The 27,494-nt window shown below is 44.3% G+C and overlaps 1 protein-coding gene across 1 annotated transcript in view; it reads left to right on the forward strand.

Annotated features, from left to right (window-relative positions):
* The first annotated feature begins 2,648 nt into the window (after positions 1-2,648).
* Positions 2,649-27,494, forward strand: part of ARHGAP40 (Rho GTPase activating protein 40) — a 29,445-nt gene continuing 4,599 nt past the window's right edge. The window contains 14 exon segments of the mRNA XM_059827054.1: positions 2,649-2,746; positions 2,818-2,856; positions 11,933-12,135; positions 16,564-16,784; positions 19,972-20,047; positions 20,638-20,789; positions 21,423-21,588; positions 21,940-22,031; positions 22,152-22,229; positions 22,486-22,645; positions 23,409-23,491; positions 24,637-24,843; positions 25,111-25,251; positions 26,922-27,082. Of these exon segments, the coding sequence (XP_059683037.1) occupies positions 2,649-2,746; positions 2,818-2,856; positions 11,933-12,135; positions 16,564-16,784; positions 19,972-20,047; positions 20,638-20,789; positions 21,423-21,588; positions 21,940-22,031; positions 22,152-22,229; positions 22,486-22,645; positions 23,409-23,491; positions 24,637-24,843; positions 25,111-25,251; positions 26,922-27,082 (1,877 nt within the window).

Consider the following 27,494-nt stretch of genomic DNA (forward strand, 5'->3'; position numbering starts at 1 on the left):
TCTCATACCCTGGGCAATTTGTGTGGTCACATATGATGGTGTAGGCTTCTGTCCGATGTAGCTTTGCAACAGCTATTGCCTGTGTACCCAAATAAAAGCATCAGAACTGTTTTGATTTTACTTTTTGCACGTTAGTAAGCTCTTTAGTATTGCATGCAATTTTTTATAATACGCTGCCTATGGATAATTCAGTGCTGTAGTAAAAGCTGTGGCTCTTGGGTGGGCTTTCGTTATAACTGTATTTCGCAAGCTGAGGTTCTTCCAGACTGGTACGTTCTGTGGTTTATCTTGGTTCAGAGTTGATGGAGGAGAAACTTTATGGATAACCTGAGTTTTGAATTTGATCCCTTATGATTCTTATTGGAACCACTTGTAGTGAATAGGCTAAATAAGAAATATAATATACAATATATATGCAAGGCCTGTGGATCTATTGGGAACAGGAGCAAGCCAGCTCTAACTCCAGCTGTACACAAGAGCTTTCCCACCGGCGCCTTCAAGTTACCTCGAGAAAGACCCCCCTTCATCACGGTGGTTCCTTCTCGCGGGAAGGCTGTCCTCTTGGTTTGCTTCACAGTGTCACAGAATCATTAAGGTTGGAAAAGACCTGTAAGATCATCAAGTCCAACCATGACCCCAACCCCACCATGCCCACTAAACCATGTCCCGCAGTGCCACGTCCACATGTTCCTTGAACACCTCCAGGGATGGTGACTCCACCACCTCCCTGGGCAGCCTCTTCCAATGCTTCACCACTGTCTCAGGAAAGAAGTTTTTCCTAATATCCAGCCTAAACCTCCCCTGGTGCAACATGAGGCCATTTCCTCTTGTCCTGTCACTCGTCACTTGGGAGAAGAGACCAACACCCACCTCACCACAACCCCCTTTCAGGTCGTTGTAGAGGGTGATGAGGTCTCCCCTCAGCCTCCTCTTCTCCAGACTGAACAACCCCAGCTCCCTCAGCCGCTCCTCATCAGACTTGTGCTCCAGACCCCTCACCAGCTTCATCGCCCTTCTCTGGACACGCTCCAGCACCTCAATGTCCTTCTTGGTGTGAGGGGCCCAAAACTGAACACAGGATTCTAAACAATCAGACAACTTAGAAACAGTGTCTAAAATCTGCGGGGAGGAATAAGATTTTGCAAGAATTTGGGGTAAGTAGAAAAGGGGGTGGGGTGGTGGAAATCCCATGAATATTTTTGCATACTTAGTGTGACGAGTTGTAAGAGTCCCAGACCAAATTACCCTCCCTCCACCTCCCCGGGGGACTGAAGCTGTGTTGGGGTATAGCCAAAGGCTGCGCGTTGTGCCTAAACCATGGAAAATTGATGTCATTTCATGTAGCGCAGAGGGTGTTAGTCAGGGATCCCTCTTGGATGCAGTTGGGGCTCTGCCTTGGGACAGAGTCTGGGCTAATCCTGCTCTACGGGGGCTGCGAGGGGGGATCGTGGCAGGAGCGCGGGCAGTCGGGCACCCTTCCTTCTGCAGCAAATTGGCTGCAGGTTCGCAAGGTGGGGTGGAAGTGGCTGGACTATAGCAGCGGCTGGAAAAATAGCTGTATTCTTGGGTAAGGAGCAAAACCAGGACGCCCTCTTTGCGTGCTTTTGTGAGGGATTGTCTCTAAAATAGCTGCCGCTGCCCTTTAAGCCGTTGCAGGCAAAGCAGGCTGAGCCATAGATCCGGTCTTACTGGGACTATTGGAAACGAGGAGGGGGGTTATTACCTGCGCTGGAGAAGCTTTGTGTGTCTTCGCTAGGAAACTTGAAATAAATGACTTGTTTGTCACTTTAACTTCAGCATTGTGAATAGTAAATGTTGGAGGAAAGGGAAGTTACAGAAACACTGAAAGGAGGTTTGGTGGAGAGAATAACAAGGAAAGAACAAAACCTGTTAGGACGGTGGGGAGACGGAAATTTGATGGCTTTAACCCTTTGCTGGCTTGTGTGTTGCTTGTTGGTGTGATTTTAAAGAAGGATCTGGATCTTGCAAAATATTCTCTGTGGGTGTTACGGGTTTACGCTGCTCTTTCAACACCAGTGTCTTACATCCAGCTGGGATTTACTCACTGCTCAACTATGGTAGGAAATGCTGAATTTGCTTTTTTAATAAGCGCTCAGGTTTTTTCTGCCCCCCCCACCCCGAGTCCCCAGGCAGATACTTTGTGCTTTTCTTGATGTTCTCTTACTTCAGAGAAGTGCAATTTTGAGGAGCAACTACGCTGTTTGACTCCTCCTTCCCGCTGCTGCCTGTGGGAGTTACTTTTTCACACAGCGGAGGCTTGAGTTAATGTTTAGCAAGTCTTAGCTTCAGCCCAGGCTTGGAAATAACTCTTCGCATTCTCTGGTTACTCCAAGGGCTGGATGCTGGCTGTGGGCTGTGTCCTTCAGCCCGCGTCCCAGGCGTGGGCAGCTCAGCCTCGGGCATCGCTGCCTTGAAGGCACGGGTAGATTGACCGTCACTTCTGCTTGGCCTGCCGGGGCGGGTGGATGCGGGGAGGGAGGAGAGGATGCTCGCGGCCACCCAACCGGCACCTCGTGGGTGACGAGGAGCGGCTCGTTGTTATCCGCCGCCAGGCTCGGCACCCGCTCCTCCGCTCGACAGCAGAGCAGCACGCATGGACTGACCGCCGCTCTCCTCCTCACCTGGACATGGACAAGCGTGGCACGCGTGGCTCCGGGGCCACCAGAAGTGGGATCCCCAGGCCCCGGGGGGTGTTGGCGCCTGCCCAGCTCGGCAGCCTCGGCAGGTAGGGAGTGCGGTCGCAGGGTACGGTTGTACGGGGCGATGACTGCCCTTCCTCCCGACGGCAGGGCATAGAGGTAGGGCAATACCTGGGGCAGGTTAGGTGGAAACAAGGTAAATTTCCAGAGGCGAGCAGGCTATAATATCATCTTTAAAACTGTGCTTTGAATGCCTTGATCATGAAATGAAACCGATTAAAACCACCTTTTTTGTGTGTGTGTATTAGCTCTATAATTGGGATGAGTGCAGCGAGCTGTGGAAGTGGGATGTGGGGGGTACGTGCGTGGCTGGGGGGGCTAAAATGCTGACTGCGTGTTTCCTTGTGATTCAGTGGTAACACTGCCCTGGCAGCTTGTGGGGTTTGAGGGTTGTTCAGTGATTTGTAGAACTGTATCAAGGTAAGAACCGCATATTTATAAATATTGCGCAAAGCACACATACTGCAGGATACCACTGAAAATTGAACTACTTTGCTTGACACTGTACTGTTTGTGTGCTTAAATGACATTAAATGACTTAAGACTTCATCTAACGTGTATTTGCACCAGCTTAGAAGTTGCACCAAGTTTCAGAACGTCTCCCTGCTGCAGTAAGCGAACGCTGTTGGTTTTGTGTGAATGTATTCACAGTGATTTTTATTTCTAACCGTAGCCCATGTTTTCATGTTTCTGTCTGACTTCTCATTTTTCCTAGTCCGCTTTGACCTTGCATGTAGAAGCAAGAAAGAAAATCTTTAAAAGATCCCAGTCAAAATTTGAGGTGTAAAAACAAAATAATAATGATCTTAGGGGGAATGGCACAGGAATAATATGGTAAATTACTTTTAAATTACCCATGTGTAAGAGAACTAGGCTGGCACCTTGAATATCGCAGGGTTTCTTTGATAAAAATCAAAATATTCAGTAATAACTTAGGGTTTTTGCCAAACAAGTTAGTTGAGTTCCAGTGTCTGTACTGGTGCCAGAACACCTCTGTGGTCAGGTCTGAAGAGGTGCTACAGCAGGAACCCCAAATTTGCTCACTAACTTTGACCAAAACGCTTAACTCCTAGCAAGTGGCAATTCACATTTGTTCATTTGGGACTCACGAGCAGGTGAAACACGTCCCGTATGTATACGTGTAACTAGGCACTGACCTAAAACACGCCTAAACAGTAAGGTGATGATACGCCAACCATCCTGGTTTTCTAATTAATTGACATTAATGACTGTTTATTTTTGCAGCAGTAACTGTGGCATGCTCGCTGGAGCTCGCGGCGCTCCAGTTGTAAAGCTCAACCAAGGGGAGGCTTTTCCTGGCAAGCCAAGCACTTTGTCTTACGTGTAATAACTCTTACCCGAGAAATCCAAGCAAGGAGCTGATGACTGTTCTTCCCGTCTTCCTGCATCCCTAAACTTCTCGTGCGTGAAGCACAGCTGGATTCCAGCACATCTCTCAACCCCGCCTTACTTTGTGCTGGTCAGCAGGTTACTCTTGTGACCTCTTCAAAGTCTCTTGCCTGTTCCCACACATCTGAGCGACAACTTACAATTACTCATTCTCTGCTGTGATGTAGGTACAGCTGGTAGAAGGGGCTACAAGAAGAAATAAGAATGAATTCTACTGTCCTGATTTACTCTATGTTCAACATTAAAGAAGTTATAGGGCAAATATTTAGTATGTGTGAATCTGCTTTTGTAAAAAGCCTTCGCGTTAATGAACGCTCACACAAAAAATAAGTTCACAGCCTTTTTGTAAAGGATTCGAACACACTAGGAGTCTTTCCTCTGAAAGCCATGTGGTCCCTCACCCCCTTTGTTCTGAAGCTGAGCTATGTAGAGGTTGAGCATCTTGCCTAAAGTCACAGCGGTGATGGAAATAAAGTAAGGGTGTCTCATCTGACGTAACGGTAACATGCTTTGAGGATGCGATCAGTAACTGGGAGGTATTGACTCATTCTGGCCTCGGTAAGATCCCCGGCAGTGTGTGCTGTAGGGTTGTGACGGCCAAGTCACTCGAGGGCGGTGAGTCCCTGCCAGCCGCTTCGTGGGGATCCCGTGCACAGGCTCTGCCTCGGGCAGCCGAGGGAGCCCGGGGCGGCTTCTGTACTGAGGACAGGGTAAGGGGTAAGAACAAGTTACGTGGGAGCTCCTGTCTGTAGCCAGTGCCACTGGGCTGCGGGTTTGGCCGTCCCGCGCTAGCTGGGCTGCGGGTTTTGGCATCCTGGTGTCCTGCTGATAGGTGGAACTTTAGTGGCAGACTGGATCTCTGTGGCTGCTGGACGGACAAAGCTGCTGATGTGTTGAGATGAACGTGGATTCGGTGGAGTGTGTGAAGAGGGAAATAGGGATGAGAGTGCCACCTTTTAATTAACGATTCTCCTATAATCATCCGGTAGATCAGGCTTATCTATTCACAGTCGCATTAAAGATCACAGTACTCCTGAAGCTTTGTTTTGGCCAGGTCCCCCTTTCTTGCAGCCGGATTTCCGTGTCAATGAAAGGCCTTTCCTGTTTGGCTTACCCTGCTAACGCAGGGAAAGTGAACAACGGGCTCGTCTGCAGCGACCCGACAGCGAAACGAAAAACACGTTCAGAGAGCACGGCTTATGTCTTCTGAGGCCAAAACAAATTCTAGCGTGATGGGACAGACACCCAGCTAATAGACTAAACTAAACATGGCTTTGAATATTTTTAATTTGGCTGTATCTGCATGGGCTTATCAATCCGGTGTTTGTTCTGCTCCGAGTTTCGGTCTGAGACACCTCCAGGCAGATCTGTAATTACAGGCAAATTTCTCTATTCCTTAGCGTGCTTGTTTAGACCCTTACTAGACAAGAGTGGAGACAAGTCTACTCCCGATGAAGGCCTGAGACACAGATGTTGAGATGGAGTTTCTTTGCCCTTAAATACTTCGATAGAAACGCCTATTGTCAGGGAAGTTATAACCTGTGCTTCAGTTAACACTCCCAGTGCTGGGGTGAAGGTAACCTCGGGAGTTCAGGTCCGTCACAGAAAGCCGTGGAGGTGCTAAGGATTCAAGTCTTGCACTCCATGTAGCAAAGGATCGCTGTTTTGTCTTTCTGGTGTCACTAGGGATGCCAGGACAGGAGTTGGGGAGTGCCTTGGTGTTGGGGTGAGGGAAAGCTGGATCTGGTACGAAATACTCCACGCGTGCAGAGCTATCTGGCACGTCCTCTTTATCACTTGCAGAACAGGCTTCTTCAAAACAACCTGAAATGACGCTGCTCCCCGAGCTGCTTGCATAATGGAAGATCTTGATGAACTGATTGCTGTGTTACTGAAAACAAGCTGTAATCGTATTAGCAAATTGGAGTAGTGACATCTGAGCTATTCTTGCTGGTGCTATAGAGCCAGACCTTCAAGCGTGCCGGCCCCTGGGTGCGAAGTCCTTGAGAAAATGCCTTAATGCAAAGATAAGTGGGGGTTGGCAGCAGTGCTATATAAAATAGCCTGGGCTAGAGGTGCCGTGACTTCGTGTAGGGGACGCTCCCGGTGAAACTACTGGGTATAGGAGCAAATCCCCTACGGTTAGAGATATGCAAAGATGTATGTCAGCAGTGGCAGCCTGCTTCTAAGATTGCTTTAATTCTGCCTCTTTAGCTGCTTCGGTTTAGTTAAGCCAGGGAAAGTAAAGCATGGTAAGAGTATATATCGGATAAGTTACTGTTCATCGCCACCACAGTAATTTCATAATTAGTCTGTCTTTACTTCTACGGTCTGGTCCAAGGAATTTGAACCACCCATGTGCTTTTCATTTTCTCCTAAGAGTAAAATTCAGTATTGCTCTTTTGCTGCTTGTTGCAGGGGCGGAATTGGTAGTCTGTGGTGTTTGTAGGAGTAACAAAGCCAGGCTTTAAAGATTTGCAATAAAACTTGCTTTTGATTTAGACCTTTGGTAGAAAAGTTGCGGAGTTTGTGTCCACCAAGCATCTCCTGGATAAATTTGCTATCTGTGTTGGGAATGGAGTTTTGTGTAAGTCTGTGTGTCTGAATAAAGTAGCTGATTATGAATATTTCATCTAAAATTCTGATAATAAGTAGATTGACTTCTTTCGTACAAGGAGTTGTTGTTATATTAACATTGATATCTTTGAAAGACTGAGGTTTAAACTTCCAATAGTTTCAGTAAAAAAAAAATCAAAAATCTGTATTTTATATAGATATAGCGATGGATATGTGACTTACTGCTGCAGTATTTTCTCCAGCTTTTCAAATACTCTTGTCTGTCATTTCTGGATGCCTTTACCCTACTAGATTATTTTAAACAAGAAAACTTATCGCGTTATGAACTGTGGTGGGCTGATCTTGAGGTGATTCTTTCTCTTCAGAATTACTTACACAGTCCTATGCTTGGGTTTAAGCTGCTTGCTTGGGGAAGAACTTGGAAGCAAAGTGAAGAGGCGCTTTTTCCTGCATGGACTTCTTGTTTCTTTTAATCTTGTGCTTTTGTACCCATCGATTGTTTTTGACCTTGAAGTAAATGGAAAGCTGGTAAGATGTGTGTGTGTTGTGACGCTAACATATTTTTGTTCTCTGACTTAGTGTCTTTATCTGTCAAAATACTGCAACCAGTTGATAGAATAATTTCTTACTTTTTTTTTTTCCTTTCAAAAGAGCTTGTGTTTCATGCTAGTGGTCTGAATTGCTGTGATGCTGTGACTTGGTGTGCTGCTCTGAACTTGCTCTTGAGGTTAAGTCAAACTCATTCCCTCGCTTTCTTTGTTTCTTGTGTGCCTTTGTGCTTGCTCCAGATATTTGGAAATGTCTTTAAAAAATAGGTGCGTGTGTGTGGAAGGACTGCCTTGTATAGCTTAATTCTTCTGGTTTTGTTGCCTTTTTCTCATCTTAGTTTTTCTGGAAACAATATTAAAGGAATTCCATTTTCTTGGCTTACACTTGTCACCTCCTGTTCTCTTTGAAACGCTTGAGAAGAAACCTCTTTATTTATTCATCTGCTAGAGAGGTATTTCGATGAGGGAGGGATGTTGAGCAAGCAGTGAAGTAGTCTGGGCAGCTACAGATCCTTTGAGAAGCTCTCTGACAGGAATGATTCAAGCCTGGAATGAACAAATGCATAGCAACAGTGTTTATTTTATTTTGATATTCAACAGGGCCAAGAGTTGCATGAGGGTTTGCAACATATTTGCCGTATGTTGACAGTATCTACAAACAGATCAAAAACTACTCTGAGACTTCGTATTCTAGCCCAGGACCGGTGAGCCACCAACACTCAGTCAGCACTATACAGGCATGCGAATCTTGCTTAGGGCTACCAGCGCTCTATGCGGAGAGGATTTATAGAAGAAATAATATGAAAATGAACTATATAAGGACCATGCTAGTCTAATTTCTCATAAATCTGCTGTTAGCATTGTTAAGTCAGAGTTAGACTGATGGTGTTAGGGGCGTCAGCTGAATGAATCTCGAGCCCGTTAAAACTGGCTGTGCTCTTAAACAAGAGGAGAAGGTTGCATTAGGATGGTCAGTCTTTCCACAGAGTCATTCCTTTATGGTGGTCCTTAAGTAGATCTTTCTGCCAGTTTGCTTTTTGTTGGGTTAATTCTTAAAACTTTATAATCTTAAGCTTTTTGTTACGTTGACAGTGCAACTGAGTGGACTTGATTATTCCACCTACTCTTTGCCCAGTTGCAACTGAGCGATTAACATTTTAAGCCAACAATCTACACTTTCAATCTACACTGTTGCTATGTTCGTACGTCACAGATTGCCCTCCGTTGACTTGGGAATGCAATGAGGAAGAGCAATCTCTTAGGTGCACTGAATCTAAAATTAACCTTCTGCCTGGGTAGTTGGATTTGTAAAGCACTGTGCAGTGTGTTCAAGAAAAAAAGCGTTTAGACCAGGAAATAAAACATTTTCTAAATTTAAAGGCTGACTTTGCTTTCGTGTTGTCCTTTGGTGAGACAGGAACAACCGCTCTAGCTTAGGACTTGTAGAACTGGGCTTTGGATCCTGCTACTGCTGTGTAAAGCTGCTATGTGACATTAGCATCCTGCGCCTTGGTGCAGTGGGGTTTAGTGCATCAGTCCGTTTGAGAAAAAAAAGTTAGGATGGCTTTTGGGCTGTTTGATGCACGAGTAGTTCAAATATGGCTCTCCTACAGTAGGCATATAGTGTGACTGGTGGTGGAGCTTTTTGATGCAAGCACTACTAGATCACCTGTATTTCCAGCTGTGGAAGGAAGCAAAATAACTGTGGGTGATACAGAAGCACAAGTCAGAGTGGGATAGGGGTACAGCAGCTCACTCTTGTCTGGCAAAAGTACTGTCTTGCACCAGTACTCCGTTGTCTTGTACGAGTAGTGTCTTGCACAAGTACTCCATTGTCTTGATACGGACTGGAGGTGCTGGTAGATCAAAAATAGGCTATAGCCTTGCCAGCAGCTGAAACCTGGACTGTAAGGATGATGTGATCCTTCTCCCATGTGCACCAGGAATATGCCCTAATGCCTTAGGTAAGCATTACTCCACTTGGTCGTAGCCTTTCCTGGACTAAAACTTGCATTCAGGATCTGGGTAAGTCGTGCAGAACGTCTAAGTCAAGAGTCATCCTTTTGAAAGAGCTGAAGACTGTATTTATGTTGGCTTAAAATTGGGGGTTTTTTTTCCAGGCAGGCTTGTGGCAGGTGTGGGGAAGGGATTGTCATAGCTGTGGGTGACACAGGCTTGCCGCAGAGTGCGTCTGCTGGGTGCAAGCTACTGCTCGGGTCCAGGCTAGGTTCTGCTGGATCTGCAAACCTGGACATAAGTGCTGTTTTGGTGTGAATCCACGCAGATTTCTGGGATGCTAGATGAGCCTGATCTCCACCAGGCTGAACATGAAGGAAAGGTTCATTTTCAAGCTGCTTTGATCTGTATAACCTAGATCCCACCGTAGTATAGTGCAATAACTTAGGGCAAGAAGAGTAGTTGTGCGCCTGCTGAGGGCCTTCAGTAGAGCAATTAGGAGAGCTTGTAAGATGGTTCCTTAGCCTGTGTAGTGTTGTGCATTGGGAGACTGCTCTTCAGTGGGAGTTTGGCTGCCAGTGTTTCTGGCACTGATACGGACACAACCAAGTCCCTCAAGATAAACTAAAATCCTCCTTGTAGTTTCATGTTGCAAACGTTGATGTCTATTGACTGGCGTGTAATAGAATTCTAGTGAGATGTCATGGCAAGGTATTAAACAGTCTTTCTGATGCTAGCAAGGTGGCTTTGTTTAAGTCTAATCCTCTTACATGAAGGCTGTCAGCAAATGTGAGAAAAAGGAGAGGAGCTACTAAAGATGAAGAATTAATGTGAAGGAGTCACCATCCCTGGAGGTGTTCAAAAAAACATGTGGAGGTGGCACTGCGGGACATGGTTTAGTGGGCATGGTGGGGTTGGGTTGATGGTTGGACTTGATGATCTTACAGGTCTTTTCCAACCTTAGTGATTCTGTGATTCTGTAAATTTTTAACTCCTAATGGGTAAAGATAGAAGTAAAAAGTTGAAAGGGGAAATAATGATTTGGGATGGTAGCTGTAGTAGAACTGAGAGATGGACATGAGCTATGAGAGTTAAATAAATAAATAATTTTTAAAAAAATCTTTGATTATTTAAGTGCTGTACCAGGCTATGAAGTGGCATCTCAACTGGAGGTCTGTTATTTGGATACCCAGGAGTAGGAAAGCGGGTGGGAAAGGTGGGGATGGGGACTAAACAAGCAGATCACCTCTGCCCTTGTCAGAGGTGGGCTGGGTGGCGTAATAGCTCTTTTTAATCTTTAACTTTTGTGTTCCTGTAAAACAAACAAACAAAAACCTTCTTATTCTAGGTCTCAATGCTGTTGCTGGCTCCAGATGTTCCTGGAATGATGGTTATTGCTTTAATTCTGACCTTTAGAAGAGAAAGGCTGCCTTTGTTCATGTTAGAAAAAGCTATGAGCAAAATATGCATACACATGTGTAAATGTAAGTGCAAAATATCCTACAACACATGTCTCTTAGTTGTTAGATCTTCAAATTTAGTCCTTTATGACTTGAAATGCTTCTTATAACAGAAGCAAGTTAGTGCCAGAACTGCTAATAATGGCTTTCTGGAATGAAAGGAACTAAAACTTTGCAGATATATTGCCATCTATAACTTTCTAAGTCTTTCTAGAGTTAGGAGGCTAAATTGCATTTGGTGGTTGTTTTGTGGTCATGGTGTTCAAGGCACAAGACTTGATCTGCTTTTTTTTTTTATCTGTTGTGACACTAGAAAGCAATTCCGATCTGTGTTTGGTGTAGTGGCTGTTCACAGATGTTCTTCAAACCATCCAGAGTTAGCGTAGCATGCAGTCGCTTTGATTTTTGTATTCATAAGTTGAACCATTGAAGTGTTTTCACAAGTAGGTTCCACTTGTCCCTTTTTTTTTTTTTTTTTTTTGAGTCTTTGAAAAAGATATACAGCAGGGTTTAAATGGCTTGCAACCCTTTGAAGTGAATGAAAATTCATTTTTGGAGAAGCATTATTTTAATGAACTGATGAGAACCTCACAACTTTCTGCAGAGGGGTTGGAAGCTGAACGAGGCCAGTCTGGGACTTTGGCTGCCCATGAATTAATCAACAGGGTAGTAAGAAAATTCTGTATGTTTGGGTTTCCCAGGATTCTTGTGCTGTTTCACAGCTGAAAAACCTGCTCTGGGCAGGAAGAGAGGGCCTGAGACATCTGAGTTGTTTATTGCATGAGCTGAAGTACAGGAGACGGAGCTGTGCCGGTTTTCGCGTAGGGAGGACAAACCTACTGGGTTCAGTCTGCTGCGGCTGGGAGTTGTCGGGCTTGCTGTGCATGCCAGATAATCAAAGCACATGCGCACCAAGCTTGAAACATCTTGGTTGTTTGTAAATGTAGAGGCTATCTGTGCAAGTTTGCAGGGGAGTCTTGAAAGCAAGTGTGGGAGTGGTAGGTGGTGTCTTAGAGGTCACTGGAAGACCTGTGTTGATACTGCATCCTCTCGCATGTTTGGACAGCAGTTTTTCCCCTTCTCTAGGGGATTTGATCCCAACCTTGTCCATTTATTGCTAAACACTAACCAAAGCAAGTCTAGCACTTACCTCTGTTTGGCTTTTATTGCAGTCATTAATCAATGAAGACCGTTGTATTGTGAATGCCCTATCTGAATACGTGTAGCTTAATGTCTCTCTCCTTATCTCTTCCTCTCTTAGTACCAGAAATTGCCCTTGCAAAATGAGCCACCTTCCTCCGAAGAGTCCTTTGGCATCCCCGGTGTCAGAGGGCACGAATTCCAAGGTAGAGTCTTTGGACAACTTGTCAATGGACAGTTTTTGGCTGGAAGTAGAGAACATTAAACAGAGTGCTGAAGCCGAGCAAGAGGAATGCAGCCTTGCAGATGTCAAAACACAAGAGGGTAGGTTGCCAAAAATGTCGGGAGTGAGGGGAGGAAGATGAACATTTTAGAGAGAAAATTTGCTTATGCACTTGAATTATTTAGAAGCATGTTGGAATATGGTTAGAATATTACCAGTCAAATCACAGATATATATAGATATATATAGATATATATCTATATATAGAGAGAGGGAATTATATATATATATATAAAAAAAAATATATATATTTTTCATTGGGTGGTGATAATGCCCCGCTGAAGGGGAGTGCTGGCCTGGCTTGGTTTCAGCCTCTGAAACAAAGCTGATGCTAAAGGTCGGTCAGGAGCACGTTCAAGGCTCCAGACTTTTTCGAACAGCCCCCACTAAGTGTGTGGGCTCTCACTCCCCGTGCAGGTGGCTGTACGGTAACACGCTGTGATAGCTGAGGGTGTTTTGGAAGCCTTGTTTGTGTACGTGATTCTGAGACTTCATCATAGTGGCTTTTATGAGAGCTGCTTTTGTGGAAGGCAGACTTCCCCCCTCTGATTCACTATTCAAGAAACAATAATAAGCATCCAGAATGACTTGAGTCCCTCCACACAAGGTTTTTCTTATAAACCTCCTATTTTTTTTTCTCTTTCTTTCTTTTGAAGACTGCTTCACGTGCACAGGGTGTTTCTAATGGGCTTTCTGTAGCGCTGATGTTATCCGTTATTTTGGAATAACTGGACCCTGGACCAATTGCCTTTTGACATGGGAGGTAGAACATCCTGGGCTGTTGGAGGGATGATAAACTGTGATAAGTGCCCAGTGATCCCGTAGCTCAGGCTCACACATTTCCCGGGTCCATTCTGAAGAAGATGATTTAGTTGGCTGTATGTCCTCTTGAACGGTCGGTCGGGTTTGCACCCTGTACAGCCTACAGCTGTTGTGCTGCCCTCGTATTGAGAAGGATCCATGTGTGTAACGGGGAAATGTTTGAGTGAAAGTCCCAGTGTGCTGCCGTGCTTGGGAAGGGTCGATAGCCGTCCTGGGTGCGTGGAGGGGGCTCTGGAGAGCGGGGTGGGGAGATCATCATCTGTGTCTGCCAAATAGGCAAGACACGGTAAAGATTAAGGTCTGCTGTTACTGTCCCTGCATAAAGGATGTAAGTTTGTTTTTTAGAACTCGAAGAGATGCAAAAGTGACTCAGAAAATGAGTGTGCCAGGAAGGAGACTCTGGAAAAGAGGCCATGCCATGAGATGAAAGGCTGTCTGGGATATCCGAAACACTGATATGCTAGAGGCAATTTGATTACTGTGTGTAAGCAGGGACGCAAGGAAAAGTGTCTTTTAATGCTGTATATTAATCTAGCAGGCAAGAGCTGACTGCTTAATTGGCTATCGAAACCAGACAGACTTGAAATGATGCTCCGAGTAGCGAAGCCTTCCCAGCAGGCTGGGGAAGGAGGTGCGGCATGCTCAGCCTCCTGGTGCCTTCTGCAAAGGAGCTTAGTCAAATCAGCGTTGGGCTGGGAGCGTTAGTGGCGAGGGAAAGCTTCAGATGGTGTGGATGGAGCATTTGGCTGGTGCCTCTTGGCTTTCATGTCTCTGTCTGGAGACGCCGTGGCTCAACCTGACAAATAGCCGATGGTAATCGCAGTACCGGGACAGCGTGGAGGCTACGCGTAGATAAGGCGTTGTAAAAATGCTGACCCAGTTGGAGAACGCTGGTCTCCCATGCAAGCCCTGTGTAAGGGGGGGTGCGGTGGGAAGCTGCTTGTGACCTGGTGTCAGTGGGAGGCCGGTGTGCAACTTTGCAGAAGAACTGGGTCAGCTGAAAGGCGCTGATGATGCTTGTGGCCTCACTAACCATTGAAAGGAGCAGAAAGTAGCTTTTTCCTGAAATATGAGCAGCAATGTCCTATCCTCCCTGTCTGCTGTTTATCCAGCTCTCTCCAAGGTCTGACGGTACAGCAAACTGATAACATATGCACTCTGTGCGTAGTGCCTCTAAAATACCTGCTAGCATCCTTATAGCGTCTAATCATGTCTGAGAAGTGTCTGCAAAGAGCGATTCTTCTCTACCTTTGAAAACTATATAGGAAGTTGTGTTTAATGTTTAGTCTGAAATTGTAGGATGCTTAGCTGTCCTTTAACTTTTTGGAAACTAAATGCTTTATTATGAATGCTCTCTTTGGCTAGCTTATGTCTCAAGTGAGTTTTTGGAACTGGTGTTCTTTAGTTAGGCAAATTTATTCCCAATTGTGCCCTCCTGAAATGCTGCCTGTCTGGAACTTGCAAGGCAAATCTTAGCAGCTCTCCAGGCTTAAACCTGCAGCTCAGCTTCTGTGGACCTCTCAGTTCTGACCTGCTTCTCTCCGTTTCCTCCTTCTCCCCCTAAATAACCTATTTTGCTGGTTTCCTTTTGCGTTACTGGCATACATAACTGGGCCAAAAATATTAAAGAGAGGAATTAGAATCTGGAGCTTTGGCATCAGAAGGGGCAGTAGGCTCACACGGATGTCCGATTTAGAGCCTGCTGTTTAGTATTGTGTATTAGATTAGTTTCCTGTTATGACTGGAATTGGGTATTTTCAACATTTGAAAGCAATACACTTAACTTCCTTTAGTTGCCAAAGACAAAATAAACCCCAAGTCTTTTGCGCGCCGTGCTGCTGTGAAACCACGGCTGTGGGACAAATAGCTGTACAGCGAGGAGCCGTGAACGGGACCAGAGCGCGTGAGCGGCTGTAGCCAAGCTCTTGCCTCTCTGCGTCTGTAGAACCAGGCGCGGGAAATGACCTAAACTTAAGACCACATAGGAAAGCTAGCCAGTTGGCTAGAGGATTCATTAAAGGAGCTACTTCACTTCAAGTCCAGCTCTATTTATTGTGGTGCGATGCTGAAAAAAGTTCTGTATCGCTACAGCACCTCAGAACGCGAAGCGCGTGCTCTGAAGGCTGAGAAGAGTTTTAATGGAGTCACAGTATGTTTTTGCAAGTTGCATGAACACAGGCGTTTCCCCAGAAAAATTAAATTATTTAATTTTATTCAATAATTCTTAATAAGAGCTGCATGGCTTTTTTATTATCGTTGCAGCAATAATAAACCTTTGCCTGAGCAGCTGTGATAACTGAGAAGATACCCGTTTGCATAGGAAAGGAAGAGTGGGAATGAACTGCTCTCTTTCAGTCAGTTCAGTTGTGATTTTTCTTTTTCCCGGTATAACCTTTGGTAGGGCTATGCTGGAGCTGCCTGCAGTGAATGAATGTGGTATGGAGAATGGAAAAGATAAAGGCTTTGTGGTCTTTGCTGTATTAAAGTTGAAGCCACCTGCTAAATTGCTTCTTTTATCCTTGTATTTCAAGTAGTTGCCTTTCTGAGGGCACTTTCTCACTTGCACAAAGGGCGCATCCCATAAGGCAAAAATTGTCTTCTGTGTTTGAATTGCAGCTTTATATGTATTGAAGAATGAAGTGGAATTGAGCTTGTTTGAGTGATGGTGCTGTACTGTCTCCAGGCTTCTCACACTTCATTCTGGAACTGGAATGGTTTTTAATTTTAGTGAAGTTTTGAACAGGCACAGACATAAAGCGAATGCACAGAGTAAGAATAATGTTTTTGCTTTTTGTTGAATGACTGTATGGATAGCATCTGCTTAAAAAGGTAAAGAATAGGGATGGTGCATACAAATAGTTCTGCAAGTATATTAAATAAAATACATTTGAATCTACCAGATCAGTGTCTGGGTATTTTTAAAAAAAAAAAGTTGTTGATACACAGGTAGGCGTACAGATAAATAAAAATTAAAATAAATAGCCAAATAATTGGGAAGCGTACAAAAGCCAAATGCGCAGTGTTGTATGTTGTGGCTTCCCACAGACCTTTTGTCCATTGTCAAAGCTGTCGGAGGATGGGGAGTGAGGCCGTGCCATTCATTCCGAGCTTGCTGTGCACTGCTGCCAGAGCTCCCCTTTGCACAGGCAGTCCACGTAAAGGCAGAGTTAAGCAAGTGCATCTGACTTTCCTCCCGCGTCCTGTGAAAGCCCCCATGGGGTTCAGTTCCTATTGCAATCCTTGTGCTAAATACCATGCAGAGTCACGCTTGTGCCCCCCTTTCTGCCCAGCTTCTGCGGGAGCCTGTGTTCCTGGCAATATCCGTGCCTCTTAGTTTTTTCTCCTCTTTTTCCTCACCTGGGGTGAGGAGAAAGGAGTATGTGGGCAGTTGTAGCTGCCTAAAGTGCTGTGTCTCCTCTGGTTTCACCCTAATAGTACCTGGCTGGGTACCTGGGAATGGGGCTAAGATTTTGAGAACAGCCGTGACTTCCTAACGAAGATGTGGATCCCTTCCAGTGATGTCCCATTGCCACCCCAGAGAGGGGTTGGCTCAGGCTTCTGGTTTTCCGCCTCTGAAGTGTTTCAAGCACTCAAATTGCTGTTACCCTTTCTCTTCTGACTCGCCCTTCTCATCCCTTGCCTCGCAGAGGGAGAAGCTGAAGCCGAGTGGCTCCAGGACGCAGGTCTGTCCGACCTCCTCGGGGACCATGCCTCGGAAAACGACAACATCGTGCTGCTCTCCACCCTGACCAAGACCCAGGCTGCTGCTGTGCAGCGGCGGTTGGATACCTACTCCCGGTCTCGGAGGAGGAAGAACAAGCATCCTGTGCGTGACGTCCGAGACATTTTTGGAGTGGTCAGCTCTGAGGTATGTTGATTTAGTGGGATCTCCCGAAAGACTTCGTTGCGTTGTGGTAGCTGACTTGGCTTTCTGGGTCTAGGGCTACTTTCATTTCCAAATAGCTGACTTCATCTTTTGAGCTGAAATGAAGCTGAGATTGTAGAAATTCTGCATCCAGGTTGCAGAGTTGAGAAGTTGCTACAAAACCTGCGGATCCATAAGCTTCCTAGAGACTGCTGGAAGACTTCTGCGTAGTGGCTGCAGCACTGCAGCCTGCGGAGCACTGGTATCCTTTGGAGCCCTCTTGTGTTTTCTTTATTCCAGTGACGCGTTAAATCATTATTCACCAAAAAAAGAGAGAACTTCGTATGTTCAATTCTGATAAGCTGATCTTGTGCAGTTGGTAATTCTAGAGAAAGAATAGTCACTGCCTCTGTTTTGTGTTGCTGGAGAATACATGACCATTGCCTTTTCAGCTGCTTTCCTGCTGTGCTGCTCCTCTTTTGGTTGTCCCTGCAAGGTAGAGTATCCTTATTTTTTCTAGGGGCTGCTGGGAAGTATCCCAATCAGGACTCCTTGTGGCTTTCTCTACTCGGTCAAGTGTCTAGTCAGAAGGTATTGAGCTTAACCAAGATCTGCCTTTTTCAGTAGCCTGGGACCCTTGCTGTCTACCAGAACTGAATACTCCTTTTCCTCAGCCTGAGCATCTTTGAAACATCTTTTACTATAATGAGACAAATTATACCCAAATAATCCCTTGAATGCCTTAAGGGGATGACACTACCAGTCTGCAACATCACTGGAAACTGCTGTGGTTGTGTTCTGTATAACTGCCCAGTGCTGAGGTGCAGATTGCTTCCTTACCGTGAGTTGCACTGAGACAGAGTCATTGTTGATTTGCTTTTGTAGAGCATTGTTTGCATTCCTGCACAAATGGGTGACAAAAAGATGACGTTTCTGAAAGCAATAATGCTGCAAGCTTAAGTGCCTCAATTGAAATTCAGCAAGTTTTTAAACTTGCAGATAAAATTATTTTAAGAGATATAACAGGTTTCTATTTAACTTTCTACTGTATAGGAATGGAGATTTTTAAGCTCTTAATCTTATGTGTCTGCTCACTAGGTCACTAATATTTGTATTTGATAATTTGTATTTGATAAGCAGCTGAGATAAAATCTGATGTTTTAAAGTGACATTTTGGTATAATGAAGGCATGTACAAAGATGCTAAAGCTGCCTGTTTAAATTGCCTTAATTTAATTGGAAGTGAAGCATTTTCCTCGTGTCTTACTTTGGGCAAGATCACTGGACTCTTTTCCAATAACTCTGCTGGAAATATTCATATTTTCTTTGGCTTAATTTTTTTTTAAAGCTTTGCAGTTGCCTCTGAGATCTGCAGTTCTAGCGGAGGTCACGGAAACAAAAAACACTGTTGTTTTTTTTCCCCTCTTTCTTTAATGAAAGTAAGAAAATGTATTTTAAATTAGTCCATTTGACTGTTCCTTCTTTGCTGAGTAGCCACGAGCTTAACCTCCGTACACCTTGCTTGTCTCTTGCAGTGTACACAGGGGGTGGTGTTTGCCCTCTTTATTTCATGGGAAGTGACTGATGCTCAGCTTAGGCAAATTGAGAGGGGTTTCTATGTAAAATGGGAAATTTCTGAGACGTTAGGATATGACACTGGATGTAGGCACTGAGCAGAAGTAGTCCTTTACTTTTGCATAATTCCTGGAGCAATCGCAGAGGAAAGCAGGCTTTTTGGTTACTTTTCCATGCTGGTTTGGTCTGTTGTCCCAGTTCCAAGCACAGTTTTGGGGCTCTGAAGGACATTTTCAGGAACCATATACCAAAACAGGCCTGCTGATGCTGTAACACTTTGTTCGAGGCATGTAGCAAAACATGCCAAATCCCTTATTGCACAGAAGGATATTCGAAATCGCCGCTTTGTAAGCGAGGAAACAGAAATGCAGAAAGGTAAAGATTTTGGGTTTTTTCGCACTGTCCCGGAACTGGAACCCAGATCCAGTATCTGTGCCCTCACTGCTCAGTCAGGTTTTGGATGCGTCCCACTACTGACAGCTCTCTCGGCACGCTGGGAGCGGAACGTTTGAATGGGCTCTACTTACGGAAAAACTGTGTTCAGCAAATGGAGCTTAAAGCTAATTGAGTTCAGCTGTGACTTGGGTGGAAGCAGTTCAGCCTTTGAGAGTGCAGGCAGTGATACCTCAGAGTAATTTGGATTTTTATTTCCTTCAGTGTTTCAAGATGGATTTGCAGTTCACCTCCTGTCCACCTCTGTCATGAGCGTGGCAGCAAAGCAGTTGGCATTTCTGTCAGACCCTTTCTACATCCTTCCCCCGTATTACTGGTCAGCATGGCCTGTTTACACAGCGGCTGGATCTGAAGGTGCTCTGGCATTATTCAGTGTATGATGTGTGTTTAAGCCAGATGCTAAATGAATTGGTTCTGCTTTCATGGCAAGCTCATCAGTTGTGCACCTACTCTAAAGACAGAGTACGTCTTCTGTGCAGATGAACTGTTTTGTCCATTTGCAATGATTTTACACAGGTTCTTTTTAACTTTCAGTCTCGGTCCACAACTCCATGTCATAAGCATGTTCTTGGCAAGTTGCTAACTTTTGGTGATAGAATAAGCTTTCCTATATTCTAACTGGTTCTAGCAAAAATAAGGTTTTTATTAACAGAATTTCCTGCCAGCTGCTTCCTTACACTTTTAAAGATTCACTTCTCTCTCTAGACGTGAAGAGGTGGGTTACTACAAAGCCCATGAAGGGAAGCTTGTAGGTGCTGATGCCTCAGTGTGTTCTTTCTCATGAAAGATCTTTTGATGGCAGGCGATGGGTAGATCCCATGCAGCTTGGTTGGTCCACTGTTTGTTAGCCCCTCAATGCATGAACTAAAAGGGGGAATTTGGCTGCTGATTGTGTGAAAGGAAGAATTGGCTTAATGATGTGCAAATTTATCACAAATACTGTCTATGAGATAGTCATCTGTTTTCCACCTGCCTGCCAAATCCTCTAATTATGATTCTTAATTTCAGAGTAGTCTTGTAGCCCTGAGCTTAAGCAGCATTTTCCTAGACTAGGAGACAATGCCAGGTGTGTTATGTGCGGGTTTTTTTTTCCTGCCAAAATCAGGTTGCCTTATAATGACTTTTGTTTTGTGTAGGTAAACACATTATGGTTTATTTTCCAGGAGACAGCAGCAGAGAAAGAGGAGTCCAGCCCAGATCAGTTGTGGCACAAACTACGGACTTCAAATGTACAGAGAAGTAAGAAGGAAGTTTTCAAATGTAGGGTAGGATTGGAGGAGGAATAGGATCTGAAGCAGGGCTGGAACTGGAAGGGAAATTATACTAGTCTGAGCTCTGAAACATTGGCCTTGTTTGTGTTTTTTTTTTTAAATACATGGTTATCCACAGTTGTGGATTTAGTACATTTTTCCAGGCTCTAGTGTTGTTAGGAATTGCCACTTAAACTGGTAACTGTAACTCTTCAAGAAAGCAATTAGAAGATGCAAATAAAATCACTAGCAAAGATCTTACGGTGAAATCCTATAAATGCCATACACAATTGTGTAAAGAGAAGTTAGCCATGGGTATGTCATTTAATTCAAAGCCATGCTCATGTCTTACCAGTGGTCTGGTGAGTGTAGCTGTAATGTTGTGGCTTTAAGCTGATCTTACCCTACTGATCGGCCTTAGGACTGTGCTATGACAACACTCTTTTCAAATCTTAATACAGTTTCCTATTAAAATGTGGTGGTCCCCAAATCTGTCTCAAACTGCTCTTTTAGCACACTTGTTTTCTAAGCTTCATCCTTTTGGCTTTCTGAAATTCAAGACGTTTTTCTCCTCTGTAGCAGAAACCCAGGATTACTCCTGCACAGTTCGGAACCCTGGAAAAGAGGAGGTGTTCAACATGGATGTTGCCTACTCAGAGCAAGCGGCTGTCCTGCTCAAGGGATCGTTCCTGTCTGAATCTAGGAGGTTAAAGGATGGAAACGCCCTAACTGTAAGCACTGAAGGAATTTTTATTGTTAGAATTTATTAGCTCCCTTCTTGTGTAGAGGGATACAAGACATATGGTTCAACTGTATGATCAGCTCTTGGAAATGTCCTTTATGGATAGTGTTGGAACAGGTCTATATTAGGTAGGTATTTTTGGACAGGTAATGCAGTTGTCCTTGTGGTGTTGGGCAAGGATAACCGTTGTGTAGTGATGGGTCAAAAGAAGTACTACTTGTGTGTGAAACTAGCTATTTTGATTTGAATCTGGGTCATTTCCACTGAAAATAGGAGAATAACTGGACTTTCTTTCTTGTAATGCTAACAGTTTTCTTCCTCACGGATGTACTGGACTGCTTCCAAAGTTCGAGTAGATTAGGGTGGGTATCAGGCTGTCTTTAATTCAGATAAATTGGGATCTCCAATACAGTTGAAGAGCAATGCTGAAAAGGGAAAATATTTATTCAGCTGTGGGTTGAGTAGAAGTAGGAGTAGTTTGGGGCATTTGTCTTGGGTTGAAAACAAGAGAATGAATAGATGCCTGGTTACAGTAAGAAATGATAAAAATGCAGCAAAACTTGATGCCAGTGAGATTAGTAATGATACTTGCACTGAACCTTGTGTGTGTGTTTTCCCTTAGAAATTTAAGATCCCCAAGGGCAGACTAGGAGTGACCAGGATTGGAGATCTATCTGCTCAGGACATGAAGAAGATCCCCACGCTGGCTCTTATTGAACTAACAGCTCTCTGTGATGTTCTGGGCTTTGAGCTGAAGAGAAACAAGGCAACAAAACTGAAAACAACAGGTCAGTTGTATTTCTTCTTGATTTTTTTTTTTTTTTTGGGTGCATTTTTTACGTTGATCTTGTCATAGGTTTGTGTTTGAAATGTTAGAACTGAGAGGGTCTTTGATAAGAAACCTTGTGACAGGTGTTTTTTTCCTTGGTCAGAATTTCTCCTGGAAGTCACTGGATCATCAAGACCTAGCACTACATTTATCTCTGACTGTCAAATGCACTTGTCCTGTTAACTATTCCCCTCTTTTTCTCCAGAACCTATGCTTATAACATGTGCCCTCTTAGTCTGCAGTGGTGGATATATCCCTGACATCTGTATTAGTGGAGATGCAGACTTACAACATGTTGTTTCTGTTGTAGAGAAAAGACTCTTTGGAGTTCCACTCAACACCCTGTTGGAAAATGACCAAAAACTGCTCCCCAACACCAAGGTCCCTCTGTTACTCCAGGCAGTAAGTTCCCTTCTGGTTTCATTCACACCTCTGATCCTCAGAGTCAGGAAGCCTGTGATAAGGAAGGGCTAACTTCTTCTCCTCTGTGCCTAAGACCTTTCTTTTTTCCCCTTTTAATAGCTGCTCTCCTGCTTGGAAAAGAGAGGACTTGAAACAGAGGGCATTTTGAGAGTGTCTGGGTCCCAGACCAGAATCAAGGTATGAGCTCTTTAGTAGTGTTCAAAAGTGTGATCAGGGAGCATGTTGCTGAAGCAAATATCTAAATAACCTGAATTGTCTCATCTCCCTTCCCAGTACAACTAGGAACATCCATTGCTGGGAAATGTGGGAGTGTCTGCTGTGAGGGCTTCTGTGGTTTTTTGACTTGATGGGTTGCCCTCCCTAGTGCTCAGCTGCAAAATTTCCCTTGTATTTGCTTGTTAAAGCATGTAATAAATTCCATCTTTTTTTATAGAGTCTGGAGCAGAAGCTGGAAAGGGACTTCTATACTGGCCTTTTCCACTGGGATGAAGTCCACCAGAATGATGTATCTGGGCTACTGAAAAGATTCATAAGGGAGCTGCCGGCCCCGCTGCTGACAGCAGAGTACCTCCCTGCTTTTGCTGCTGTACAAAGTGAGTCCCTGCTTTGGCTGTTTAGCATCAGTTTGCCGGTTTGTGTTTTTCTTGCAAAGCTCTGCTGGTCTTGGACTGTCCTGTCAGGTGTCTTGGGAGCCTGTGGATTCGATGGGAATATAGTGCACAATATGAACTACAGCCAAACTCAGTGCGCTGGGTGCTGTATGTACTATTAGGACTCAGCCTGAGAGTCATAGTCACTGGTGCTTCGTTGCGTACATCTTTGTGTAGGAACAGTGTCCCAGAGCCTTAAATTATGTTGTGTCATTTGAGGCTGCAAGGTTGCTACCATGAGTTAGGACAGCTTGCTAAATAATGACGTGCAGGCTGAGCTGTGACAGCTGGCCAGGGTGCCCAGTCTTGGCTTGTCTGCAGGTAATGCAATGTTCCGCAAGCGCCTTATTTTGAGGTTTGTGGCTTAATAGATGGTTTGAATGTGTTAAGCTAACTGTTTAACTGCACAACTTTTTTTGTACAAGAAATGGGGAATAATGGGGTCTTTTGATGCCCACCAAGGGCATCAGACTTGCTGGTAGACTGTGTGCTCTGAAACAAATCAGCCAGTCTTCTAAAACATAGGTAGTTCACTGCATAAGGGCTCTGTGAGCTTCATTTACTTCTGTAAAACAAGCTCTCAAATCCTAGATGACAAACACTACCATAAGTAATTGCCTTATTCCTTGGGGGATTCCCACGCTCAGAAAGAACGGTGTCAGGAGCCTGAATCCTTTCTCCTGTTCTTGGGGCTCTCCCTCTGTAGATATTCCAGACCTGAAGCAAAGATTGCAAGCTCTAAACCTCCTGATCCTGATTCTGCCAGAGCCCAACAGAAACACTCTAAAGGTAACTACCTGTTCTGGATTTAACTCGAGAAACATGATTTCATTCCAGGTTTTTATTCAAGGATCTCTATCAGCTTTTGTAAGTAACATACATCATGCTATTTGGTTTTATTTCACTGACTTGAGAATGGAAACCCGTGATGGGAGGAGTGGGCAAACCTCAAGGCTGTGCAGTGAACGTAAGCTGTAAGCAGTGTCTGCCTTTTGGGCACAAACTTAAGAGCAGTAGGAATCCATGTGGTCTTGGAGCATCCCGTTTAGGGACGTGCTCTTCCTCTGCAGTGTGTTACAGCACTTCACGATGGAGTGAAAGATGTACAGGTCTTACATGGTCTGTGGGCACACTAAGATATAGGGAAAGAAATTCAGTCTTTTGATTCATGGCTTGTGGTATTGTCATCATCTATGAAGGATAGTTTCAATTTAAAAAAAAAATATAAAAAAGCTACTAAGCTTGTAACTTCCTACCCTTTTCTGATCAGAAGGCATTTCGAATCGTTTCACCTACTACTTTTTGAAAGAATAAACGCTGAGGGGATCAGCTTTGCAGGCAGTGCACAACCTCTGTCTTTCTGTGCTTTTTAAGAACTGTGGTGGTTGTTGCTGCTGCTTTTTTTTTTTCTCCTGAATAGTTCAGCTTCCAGGTAATAAAGGCAAGGCTGACTTAGCACCTTGCAAACTTTATTTAGAGTGCAGGAATGAATAATCCAGTCAAAGATGATCTGTCTTGTGTGATGGCTTTGGTGGAGGCATGAGGCAGAAGAGGTCATCCAAAAGGGTTTATTTTTCCATATCTGGGAATAGCTTTGAGAGGGAAAGGGGGGTGTGTGTGTGTCATCTTTGGATTCTGTAACTTTTACGACTGGTTTCTGTAAATTGCCACCTGCCAAGGAGTAAGAGCTCATCTACTTCCCACACAGCCCAGCTCTCCTGATTCATGAATGCTACTATCTCTGTGCTCGATATGGTTATTTGTTGCTATCCTAGTATTAGAAATTGGTCACTGAACTTCCTGACTGGAGAAAAACGATTTGCTCATGGATATCAAGAAAAAATGCTAATTAAATGATCTCTCCAGCAATTGCCACAGTAGTTTCTTGAGGACTATTAGGAATGGACGTCTTAAGTCTCTTCCCCTCTCTTTAGGCTCTTCTTGAATTTCTCAGCAAAGTGGTTGCCAGGGAGAACAACAACAAAATGAACCTCTGGAACGTTTCCACAGTCATGGCCCCAAACCTCTTCATGCACAAGGGGCTGCCAAACAAGATCCCCGAAGGGAAGGAGAAACAGCTGGCAGAGGGGGCGGCTGACGTTGTGCGGATGATGATCCATTACCAGGATTTGCTCTGGACAGTAAGTTGCGCAGGTGTTTTGCGGTATGGTGTAGCAGTGTCTTGGTCTGACTAGAATTGGAATAGGGGAAGGGATAGTCTTGGAAATTTCAGAGGAGTTAAATGTCTGTAGGCAAAACCTCTGGCTGAGTTCCAAGACTATTTGTTTTCAAGGTATATGGATATTTTGTCTTTTCAAGGAGCTTCATAAAATGGTGTTTAGGTACTTAAATGGTGTCCTAATCTCTGCTTGATTTAATTCCTGTCTTCTTCCTTCTTCCCTTCGCAGGTCTCCTCTTTTCTGGTAGCACAAGTGAGAAAACTGAATGAGAGCAATAGCAAAAGGTACCAGTTTTGTGACAAACGAATCAAAAATCTGTTGCGGAAGATTCATGCTGATAAAGACAAAGTGGAAAAGAACCAGGCAGAGGTGAGTTAGTATTTGACACTGTTATGAAAGGGCCCATTTTTCCCAAGTCCTATCTCATTGTGAATGCTTTCATGAGAACTTGGAAAACTGTGAGGAGTGATGCTCTTTACAGGGCAAGAGGGAGAAAAATCTGCAGAACCATAAGAAACAGCTTCCCAGACCCTTTTGCCCAGGTTGTGGCAAACACTGATCCCAACAGCAAGTGTACTAAATAAATTTCAGGCTACAAAACAATTGGTTAAGACGCTGTGTTGTTGCAGGAGAAGGGGAAAGAGACCAGAAGCAGAAATGCTGGTCTCTACCTCATGTGAAGAGCAGAATTCACATGGCTCCAGATGCCCCATGTCTTTAGACAGATATGTCTGCTGTGATAAAGGCAGACTTATTTTCATGAACTTACAGCAAAAATTTAGGCTATTACAGTAGCGTAAAAGTACATTTTTGTGTCTCGTTTTCTTTTTGCTCCATAATGCTGCTGATCTGTATGGGAGGGTTTGAGGACGAGGTTCTTGCCACTTAAAAGGAGAGAATTAACTTCCCTGATAAATGAAATGGCTCTGCTCCTTGTGTTGGTGCAGACTGAGAATTTTTAAGCAGGTGTTACTATCAGATCTATTTGTGTATTAAAGTTGGGAAAAGATCCTTGGAGTCATTCTGCCTTTTTTTAGTTGCCACTGTTAGTTGAATAAGCAGCTAAGTTACATCATGCAGTGCTGGATTTTAAGTATTGCATAGCAGTGGTGGTGCAACTGGGATGCTCTAAGGACATGAGCCAGATAGAGTCTGCAGGTAGAAATAATACGTTGAAAGCTTAAACCTGCAGAACTGAAGAAGAGTTTGTGTTCTCACAAGCCAATACATCCCCCGCCTTTCTATACGAGTTGGGATACTGAGATGACGTCTGCCCAAAATTTGGCTCGTTCAGGCTGCATGTCACTGTTGAAGGTGCTCTGGTTTCAGGGAGGGCAACTACTGTTCAAGCAGTCGAACAGGTGACCCGGTGCTTAGAACAGTGCTAATACTTCCTGACGGTCTCGGTGTTCAGGCTGTTTTTGCGAAAGATTTGGGATTGCAAAATTAACTTGCTGCAGATCAGACCCCGCTTATAACAGTTCAATGTTCTCCACAAAAGTTGTGAGAAGTTACTTTGTGAAGGAGCTGATGAAAAAAATCTTGAGACAATAGCACTTGACCTCTGCTCAGTGATGTCTCGGTGCTTCCTTTTTTTTGAAACTCCCTTTCTGAAATTCAGCAGTCTGCAACTCAACTGTCTAAACTCTTTTCCAGTAGTTTAAATTAATTCCAGAGAAGTCTACCAGACTTGGGCAAAACAGTTTGTCAAAATTTATTCTGACAAACCCTATTTTCGTCAAAGCTCATGCCGGTGCTGTATTTGAACAGCAGAGAGCACCAGCGCACGCTGATGGAGAGCAGTGCTTTTCTCCCCAGCCACAACACCGAAGCAGAGATGATTGGTTTATAATGCTCCCCTCCATGCTTCTATAAGCTTCCAGTCTGTATGGGATAATGAAACAAATCTAAATTCTCCGAACAGCTGGCTGGATACATTTTATTTCTTCACACTCTCCGATCTATTTTGAAACTTGATGTTTTAGCTGATAACAAAGTCTTTCTTTAAGCACTTTCTTCTTTTTGCCTGCCTTGTTCAGCCTTCCAAGATTGTGAAAGTCCATGCTTCGCTTCTCCTGAAGGATTCACTAGAAGTGCGTTTGAACAATGCAACCCGAGTTGCTGATGTCTTGAGGCAGTTTCAAAAGAACCTGTGCCAGAATGGCTGGAATATTGTTAACACTGTCAACCTCCTCAAGTGGTAAATGGCTTTTTCTCTGCTTTAAAAAAAAAAAAAAAGAAAAAAAAAAAAAGGGTGCTAGGTGGTCTAGTTGCTGTTTTCTGTCTTCTGGCAGAGCTGATGTGGTGGCACAGTGAGCTGTTAGGAGACTGTTTGCTGCTCCTCTATTCTAAGTTTTGGAAATAGTGTGTTGGATGGGGCAAGCAAATGTTGGTTCAACAGAGCGATTCCATCGTCGTGCTCAGGAGGTCGGGTAGTCCCCTCTGGTTCACTGGTTTGTGAACTTTAGCAGCCTTGCTGGAGGGAAGGGAAAGTGGAATAACACTGACCCTGCAAAGCGAACACTCTCTAGCTCTCCTGGAGAAAAACATCACCTGTGCAAATGACTTGCCTGGAGTAGTATTTCCAACATGCACATGTTGATGTAGGGGCT

The sequence above is a fragment of the Gavia stellata genome, chromosome 20 (genome assembly GCF_030936135.1).
Source record: "Gavia stellata isolate bGavSte3 chromosome 20, bGavSte3.hap2, whole genome shotgun sequence".
Taxonomy (NCBI): Eukaryota; Metazoa; Chordata; class Aves; order Gaviiformes; family Gaviidae; genus Gavia; species Gavia stellata.